Genomic DNA, 9,701 nt, shown 5'->3' on the forward strand with positions numbered 1-9,701 from the left:
TAAGTTGTTCATTTGCTAATCCTTTGCATCTGATATGGTTTTGCCTCTTTCTGCTTGTTGTGAGGGTTCAGCGTGCTGGGGGCTGTGCTGGACCCTGCTCCATATGTTACAGCTTTGTCAGTTTGTTCAGTCCCCTGTTATATTAGTCTCTTTTGCTTTGCTTCCAGTTCATAGATTGCTGATATAGTGGGGGCAAGGTTGTGAGACCTCAGTGTTTTTTGGTACATCAGACGTGTTGGATTTTTTAGGGTTTTTGCATGATTGCAGACAGTGTCTTTCCTTTCCTATCCTATCTTGTCAGTTCGGGCCCCATCATTTACATAGTAACATAGTTATTAAGGTTGAAGGAAGACTTTAAGTCCATCTAGTTCAACCCATATCCTATCCTAACTTGCCCTAACATGTTGATCCAGAGGAAGGCAAAAAAAACCCATGTGGCAATTAAGCTTCACATAGGGGAAAAAAATTCCTTCCCGACTCCACATACAGCAATCAGACTAGCTCCCTGGATCAATGCAATATTAAGGAAACTAGTGTATATACCATTTAATATTATACTTTTCAAGAAAGGCATCCAGTCCCTTCTTAAATTTTAGTAGGGAATCACTCATTACAACATCATATGGCAGAGAGTTCCATAGTCTCACTGCTCTTACAGTAAAGAATCCGCGTCTGAGCGTATGCTTAAACCTTCTTTCCTCCAGATGTAGAGGATGCCAACTTGTCCCAATCAAAGGTCTAAGAGTAAAAAGAACATTAGAAAGGTCTTGGTATTGTCCCCGCATATATTTATGCATTGAAATAAGATCACCCCTAAGCCTTCGATTTTCCAAACTAAATAACCCCAAGTGTAATAACCTGTCTTGGTATTGCAGACCCCCCAGTTCCCTAATAACCTTGGTCGCTCTTCTCTGCACCTGCTCCAGTTCAGCTATGTCTTATACACCGGAGACCAGAACTGTACACAGTATTCTAAGTGTCGTCGCACTAGTGACTTATATAGAGGTAAAATTATGTTCTCCTCATGAGCATCTATGCCTCTTTTAATGCATCCCATTATTTTATTTGCATTTGCAGCAGCTGCCTGACACTGGCCACTAAATGTGAGTTTGTCGTCCACCCATACACCCAGGTCTTTTTCAGTGACAGTTTTGCCCAGTGTTTAACAATTAAGCACATAATTATACATCTTGTTCGTTCTACCCAAGTGCATGACCTTACATTTATCCCCATTAAAGCTCATTTGCCTTTTATCAACCCAAGCTTCTAGTTTACATAAATCCTCCTGTAATATAAAATTGTCCTCCTCTGTATTGATTACCCTGCAGAGTTTAGTGTCATCTGCAAATATTGAAATTCTACTCTCTATGCCCCCTACAAGGTCATTAATAAATATGTTACAAAGCGGGCCCGAAACTGACCCCTGTGGTACCCCACTGCTAACCGTGACCCAGTCCAAGTGTGCTCCATTAATAACCACCCTTTGTTTCCTATTCCTGAGCCAGCTCTTAACACACTTTCACATATTTTCCCCTATCCCCATTGTTCTCATTTTATGTATCAACCTTTTGTGTGGCACCGTATCAAAAGCTTTTGAAAAGTCCATGTACACCACGTCCACTGCATTCCCTTGGTCCAGTCCGGAACTTACCTCTTCATAAAAGCTTATCAGATTAGTCTGACAGGAACGGTTCCTCGTAAACCCATGTTGATATTGGGTCATGAGGTTATTCTTCTCCAGATACTCCAGTATAGTATTTCTTAGAAAACCCTCCAGGATTCTACCCACAGTTGAGGTTAAACTTACTGGCCTATAATTTCCAAGTTCAGTTTTTGTCCCCTTTTTGAATATTGGCACCACATTTGCTATATGCCAGTCCTGTGGTACAGACCCTGTTATTATGGAATCTTTAAAGATTAAAAATAATGGTCTATCTATGACTGTGCTTAATTCCTGCAGTACTCGGGGGTGTATCGCATCCGGGCCCGGGGATTTGTCAATTTTAGTGATTTTTAGACGCCGCCGTACTTCCTGCTGGGTTAAGCAGGTGACATTTAATGGAGAATTTTTATCCCTGATCACGTTATCCGTTATGGGATTTTCTTGTGTAAATACTGTTGAAAAAAAAGTCACTTAGCATATTGGCTTTTTTCTCATCCTCATCCACCATTTCACCCAGACTATTTTTAAGGGGACCAACACTATAATTTTTTTGTTTCTTACTATTTATGTAGTTAAAGAATATTTTGGGATTATTTTTACTTTCTCTGGCAATGAGTCTCTCTGTCTCAATCTTTGCTGTTTTGATTTGCTTTTTACAGAATTTATTTAATTTTCTGTATTTATTTAATGCCTCATCACTACCTACTTGCTTTAATTCTCTAAATGCTTTATTTTTATCTCTTATTGCGCCCCTTACAGCTCTATTTAGCCATAGTGGTTTCCTCCTATTTCTAGCATGTTTATTCCCATGCGGTATATATTGTGCACAGGTCCTATTCAGGATGCTAATAAACGTCTCCCATTTTCTTTGTGTATTTTTATGTCTCAGGATATCGTCCCAGTTAATTGCACCAAGATCATCTCTCGTCCGTTGGAATTTGCCTTCCTGAAGTTTAGTGTCCTTGTAACCCCTCTACTACACATCTTATTAAAGGATACATGAAAACTTATTATTTTGTGATCACTATTACCCAAGTGACCCTCAACCCTTACATTTGATATGCGGTCTGGCCTGTTGGTTAATATTAGGTCTAGCAGTGCCTCCCCTCTTGTTGGGTCCTGAACCAGTTGTGAAAGGTAATTGTCTCTCATAGTTGTCTAAAACCTATTACCTTTGCTGGAACTGCAGGTTTCGGTTCCTCAATGTATTTCAGGGTAGTTGAAGTCCCCCATAATAATGACTTCTCCTTGAGTCGCAGCTTCATCTATTTGGTTTATAAGGATATTCTCTGTTGCTTCCATTATTTTTGGAGACTTATAACAAACCCCTATCAGTAATTTATTATTTTTTCCCCCTCCCCTTATCTCTACCCACAGGGACTCTACATTTTCATTAGATTCATATATATTATCACACAGGATGGGTTTTAAGGATGATTTGACATATAAACACACGCCTCCCCCTCGCTTATTTGTATGGTCAATTCTGAACAGACTATAGCCCTGTAAATTAACCGCCCAGTCATGGTTCTCATCCAGCCATGTCTCAGATATCCCCACCATGTCATAATTATGTTCCAACAACATTAACTCCATTTCCTCCATTTTGTTGGCGAGGCTTCTGGCATTAGTATACATGCACTTTATGTATCTCTCTGTACCTCTATTCTTTCTTAAATTATTAACTGTTCTAATCCCACCCCCCATGCCACCCCCACCCCCAATTTCATTATTTGTGCCCAGGTCTATATCTGTACTGTCTTCCCCTCCTATAAAAGGAATACCCTCCCCCGTCCCTAGTTTAAACACTCCTCCAACCTTGTAGCCATTTTCTCCCCCAGCACAGCTGCACCCTCCCCATTGAGGTGCAGCCCGTCCCTAGCGTAGAACCTGTAGCCAACTGAGAAGTCGGCCCTGTTCTCCAGGAACCCAAACCCCTCCTTCCTACACCAATTCCTGAGCCACTTATTAACCTCCCTAATCTCCCGTTGCCTCTCTGGCGTGGCACATGGTACAGGAAGTATTTCCGAAAATACCACCTTGGAGGTCCTTGCTTTAAGCTTGCAGCCTAATTCCCTGACATCATCTTTAAGGACCTTCCACCTACCTCTAACTTTGTCATTTGTGCCAATGTGCACCATGACCGCTGGATCCTCACCAGCCCCTCCCAGTAATCTGTCAACCCGATCAGCGATGTGTCGGACTCGAGCGCCAGGTAGGCAGCACACCGTTCGACGATTCCTGTCTTTGTGACAGATTGCCCTATCTGTTCCCCTAATAATTGAGTCTCCCACTACCAGAACCTGTCTGGCCTGCCCTGCTCTCCTATTTCCCCCCCTTACTGGAGCAGACACGCCTCCGGCTTTCAGAGGACATGCCTTGCTGCAGCAGCGCTACTCCTGCACTGACATTCCCCTCATCTGCCAACTTAGCAAACTTATTGGGGTGTGCCAGATCAGGACTAGCCTCCCTGGTGCTCTTCCCTCTACCCCGCCTTCTAACTGTCACCCAGCTAGCTGCTTCATTGTCCTGCAGCTCCAACCTAACATCCCCCCCTCATCTATCCCATTGAGCGTCTGCTCAGTGAGCAGAAGACTCCGTTCCATATTGTCTATGGATCTCAGTGTTGCTAGCTGCACATTTAGATCCAGTATCTGGGCTTCCAAATGCACAATGTGATCACATCTCGCACAGTAGTATGCACCCTCGACCGGCTGTCCAAGGATTTAATACATGCAGCAAGACGTGCACTGGATGGCATTGGCGATAGTGGAGCACATCCTAATGCTCAGTCTATTTTCTGCCTGTGTTTGTGTTTCATCTTGTCTCACCGACAATATATGTTTGGGGGCTATTTCTTTGGGGTTCTACTCCGGGGCAGTTTAGACTTCACATTTCTTGCTTAGGCCTAGTTAGTTCTCCGGCTGTGTTGAGGCGTTTAAGGCATTGTAGGTACGCTCCACTGCTACTGTTAGTTGTGTTGTTAGGATTAGGGGTCTACAACCCGCTAAGTTACCAACCCTTCTGGTTTCCTGGTGGCTTAGCCTATTCCTGCCATCCTCCTCGGTGACAACTTCTTGAGAGGCTTTGATCTCCCAAGGTATGTGTACTGGAGACTGAAACTGCCTCCAATTAGGATAAACATCTCCTGAGAAAGGTCTAATTAGTATACTCTCATCTTTGAATGTCAAATGTCCTTTTTAGAAGATAAAAAAAAAACCAGTTATTTGCCCTCCTTGGACAATTTGAACAAGTTTCAATGACCTTACTTTCAGGGAAGTTAGCAGAAGGATATACATATTATATATTAAACTGAATGAAGCCATATCAATAATTATTAAAATAATTAATTGGAATGTTGAAGCCATTAAAAATAACTCTTACTACATACGTTTGTACACTACTGTATTGGCACATGGCAGGGTTCAGAAGGGAAGTAGTGACATTTAGCTATTTGATTGTGTAGGCAAACTCTTCCAGCAAAATCTGCATTGTATTGGGGGAACGAACAGGTTTGGTGCTATTGTCTCCATTTTCCAGACCCCAGGGATTGCCTTGCTCATCACCCTTTAATACCTCTACATGATTCTGCAGTTACACAGAGATCCCTAGTCTTGGCCATGGTGTTACCTGCTGTTTTGTGGTGTGAGATGGCAGGAAGAATAATCAGGCATTTGGGTCAGAACCAGGAGGGCAGATAAAATACAAAATCAGAAGTCAAAAGAGGAGTCAGTAAAATGGTCGGGGTCACAGCAGAAAACAAATACACAAGTCAAGAGCTGAACACAGAGGACTGAACCAGAGGAGAACAAGGCTGTATTTGGAAACTTCTGGTAATATGATTTGAGCTTTAGTAGTATGTGGTTCTTTCCAGTTGGCTGAAGCAGGGAGCAGATTACTTCAGCTGGGCAGCACACACACCCATACTGCCAATTTGGATGGTACTACCGGTCCCAGGCACCTTTATCTTAGTAGCAGGACTGAGTCTGCGCCGCCCAGAGCTTCTGGTTCTGATATCTCCATCACCAGCGCTGCCTGCAGAATGAATGAGGCATCTTGTGACAGAAGCAGACGTTACAGGAGCTGATACCAGAGGAGATGGGATACAACATTTGCAGAATTCCTAATATGACAAAATAGCAGAAAACCAAAGCAGTAGAAATCCCCATAGAGCGACTACATTTTGTAAATTATAACCCTCAGGGAATTAATGTATAGTAGTGAGTATTTTGACTCCACATCCACTTTTCGGAAATTAGCATGTAGTGGATGTTGCAAAGTGAAAATTGCACATTTTCCATTTAATTACCCACCACATAGTGCCCAGATTGCGCTCCAGGAGACACAACACCATAATTTAAGTGGGTTCTTCTCACTATAATAATGCCAAATGCATGGTTACTAAATGTGGTTTGAGCATACTGGCTCAGAAGAGAGAGGTAGATTAGACTTTGGGAGTGCCGATATTGCTGGATTGGTTTATGGAAGCTTTTCTAGTGCCTTTGAGCCACTAATAATGTGGAAACCTCTGTTTTTCAATTGACAGATATTGGTCTTAAGTGTGGACTGTTTTTTGTGAGCTGAGCAGAAGTTTTTATTAGTATTACTTTCACCTACATAACATTGTTTGGTGGCTTTTTATTTCATATTTGGGAGACAGAATGAACCAACAGTTAAACACCGCGTTGCACTGGTTCATGCCATGAGGTCTTTTATTAGACTGTGAATTGTATCTGTGAATAATTCAATATTTTTATATAACTTGCCATTTTTACTGATAGTTTAAGTAGAAATGTTCAAAAATATAAATTTCAAGTATATTTTATTCAAAAATAATAATTGGTTTTATTCTTAGCAGATGACTGGGCCAGGAGATCAGAGGGACAGCTGACATCTTCAATTTTTAAATCTGATGATCTTGAGATCCCACAAGATACAACTGAAGTGAATGCCGTTACTCCACATATACCTTCATTCCTTCACAGCAAAGATCTATCATCTGACCTTTGGAAACAGGTCCTGTCTTCTGATTCATTACTGACCACTAAGGAAAATCAAAGTCACAAAATAAGCATTAAAAAACTAACTCCTCCTAAAGCAAATAAGTCATTGTCACGTTCAGAATGTGGAAATAGTTTTCCCCTCGAAAAGTCTTTTCTTAAACATCAAAAAATACTTACAGTGGAGAACAGATTTTCTTGTTCCACGTGTGGTAAATGTTTTAACTACAACTCTTTCCTTGTTAGTCACCAGAGAATTCACACTGGGGAGAAGCCATTTTCATGTTCAGAATGTGGGAAATGTTTTTACACAAAAGCGCATCTTGATGCACATCAGAAAATTCATACAGGGGAGAAGCCATTTTCATGTTCAGAATGTGGGAAATGTTTTTACACAAAAGCGCATCTTGATTCACACCAGAAAATTCACACAGGGGAGAAGCCATTTTCTTGTTCAGAATGTGGGAAATGTTTTTACACGAAAGCGCATCTTGATGGACACGAGAGAATTCACACAGGGGAGAAACCTTTTTCATGCTCAGAGTGTGGAAAATGTTTTGTAGATGAGTCATCTCTTGTTAAACATCAGAGAATTCACACAGGGGAGAAGCCTTTTTCATGCTTAGAATGTGGGAAATGTTTTACAGAGAAACCAAGTCTTAACAGACATAAGAGAACTCACACAGGCGAGAAGCCATTTTTATGTTCAGAATGTGGGAAATGTTTTACAGCGAAATCAAGTTTTCTTAGTCACCAGAGAACTCACACAGGGGAGAAGCCTTTTTCATGTTCAAAATGTGGGAAATGTTTTACAGATAAATCAACTTTTCTCAAACATCACAGTACTCACTCTGGGGAGAAGCCTTTTTCATGTTCAGAATGTGGGAAGTGTTTTAACCAGAAATCAAATTTTGTTAGGCACCAGAAAACTCACACAGGGGAGAAACCTTTTTCATGTTCAGAATGTGGAAAATGTTTTGCAGAGAAATCAACTCTTATCATACATCAGAGAACTCACACAGGGGAGAAACCTTTTTCATGTTCAGAATGTGGAAAATGTTTTGCAGAGAAATCAACTCTTATCATACATCAGAGAACTCACACAGGGGAGAAACCTTTTCCGTGTTCAGAATGTGGAAAATGTTTTGCAGAGAAATCAAATCTTATCATACATCAGAGAACTCACACAGGGGAGAAACCTTATTCATGTTCAGAATGTGGGAAATGTTTTAATCAGAAATCAGATGTTGCTAAGCACCAGAGAAGCCACACAGAGGAGAAACCTTTTTCCTGTTCAGAATGTTGAAAATGTTTTATGAATAAATCATCTCTTCTTAGTCACCAGTGAAGTCACACAGGGTAAAAGAATTTTTTTATTTTCTTAAGTTATATTGTCAATGTTCAGAACGTGGGAAATATTTTATACAGGAATCAAATTTTGTTAAGCACCAGAGCTGTAACACCAGGAAGAAGCCTTTTTTATACTTTTAATGTGGGAAATGTTTTACTTGGAAATCATCTCTTAACAAGATTCAGAGAAGTCATACAGGGGAGAAGCTTTTTTCATGTTTAGAATGTTGGAAATGTTTTAACCGAAAATGATATCTTCTTAAAGGGGTTGTTCACTACTAGGACAACCCCTTGTTATTCCTCCTGTATGGCCTCGATAAAATAAAAGCAGTAATACTCACGTGCTGGTGCTGTTCTAGCGGTGTTGTGACTCGCATTCCTGGGGCTCACGTGAGGTTTTTACATCACATGAGCCAGGCACCTAATTAGTACCCCATTTCACTGTCACTAGCTTCAGACGTTTTGAACATCAACAGAATGCCAGGACTGTAGCGGCTCTCTTGACAGCGAGGATCTCTGCGCCTGTCCCCATCTCCCTCCACCTCTTTCCTCCACCATAATACGTTGGAAAGAGGCGGAGGGAGATGGGGACAGGCGCAGAGATCCTCACTGCACAGGCACCAGATTCCCAGCTCCGCAGTGTGAATACATTATAACACACTGTGGGGCGGGATCTGGGGCTTCCGCTACACACAGGCACAATATCATTACATCATCACCTGATGTAAGTTCCCGGTCAGCGCGCACGGCGCATGCCTGAGAAATGTTTGCAGAGTGCAGGCACCGGTCACGTAATGAGGAACAGAGGAGACAGCGCACGGAGGCAAGAGGGGGATGATGAACGGCTGTGAGGCGCTTGAGACAGGGAGAAAACATCCATGACGCAATAGAGGTATGGCGGGCAATTTATAAAAGTCTTTTTTTCAGCGTTCCTAGGGATAATACACATAAGAGCCACCTTCACAGAATGCAGCCTTAGTGCTGCTGAAGGTGGCTCTTTTACTTTAATAGGCCCTGGGGGGTGACAGGTTCCCTTTAAATGAATAAGTGAAATTACTTTAGAGCTTGCCATAGTTTTTTACATATAAGACACACTTTTAGCAAGAAAAAAAATCTTACTAAATAAGTGAGTGCATCTTATAGACTGGAAGCAGCTTCCTGTGACAGAGGAGAACAATGAGACCGTGTCCTTCCTGATTACTGAGAGAACTGCTCTCTGTCCTCCAGCCCCATACTTATCTAACTGATTGGTGCAGAACAGGAGAGAAAGGTACTGGGACCTGATCAGAAGGTGCCATCCTGAATGAGAAGCTGAAGAACCTTCTACCTGACCAGTTCATGGACCTTTCAGATCCTGTAACAGTGTTTTGCATATTTTCAAAAGTTGTCAGGTTCAATCATGAAATGAGCCATTCCTTAATGATTTTGACCTTTATTAAAATCTGACAATGAGGGAGGCGTGACTTGGCAGACAAAGAAGATGGCCACTTTGCTGCAGAGCCGCGGCACTTTGGGCCCTTATTTAGCGACTTCCTCAGCACCTTTCCTATTAATATAGCTCCAGCACTGTCCCATTACCCAGAGATGATGACCAGACTGCTCCAGCCACGGTATGATTATTGACAGAGTTATGCGCCCTAAACACCTTCCAGGTGTACGGAGCAGAGCCGTGTGTACGAGGTGTACGG

The 9,701-nt window shown here is 41.9% G+C and overlaps 1 protein-coding gene across 1 annotated transcript in view; it reads left to right on the forward strand.

The window, feature by feature from the left end:
* Window positions 1-8,353, forward strand: part of LOC141052926 (uncharacterized) — a 45,998-nt gene extending 37,645 nt beyond the window's left edge. Inside the window, exon 13 of the mRNA XM_073550247.1 lies at window positions 6,519-8,353. Within this exon, the coding sequence (XP_073406348.1) occupies window positions 6,519-7,969 (1,451 nt within the window). The 3' untranslated portion in view covers window positions 7,970-8,353. The remainder of the gene's footprint in view (window positions 1-6,518) is intronic.
* The last annotated feature ends 1,348 nt before the right edge of the window (window positions 8,354-9,701 follow it).

The sequence above is a fragment of the Dendrobates tinctorius genome, unplaced genomic scaffold, assembly GCF_039654945.1.
Source record: "Dendrobates tinctorius isolate UK_male_01 unplaced genomic scaffold, ASM3965494v1 ptg000164l, whole genome shotgun sequence".
Classification (NCBI taxonomy): Eukaryota; Metazoa; Chordata; class Amphibia; order Anura; family Dendrobatidae; genus Dendrobates; species Dendrobates tinctorius.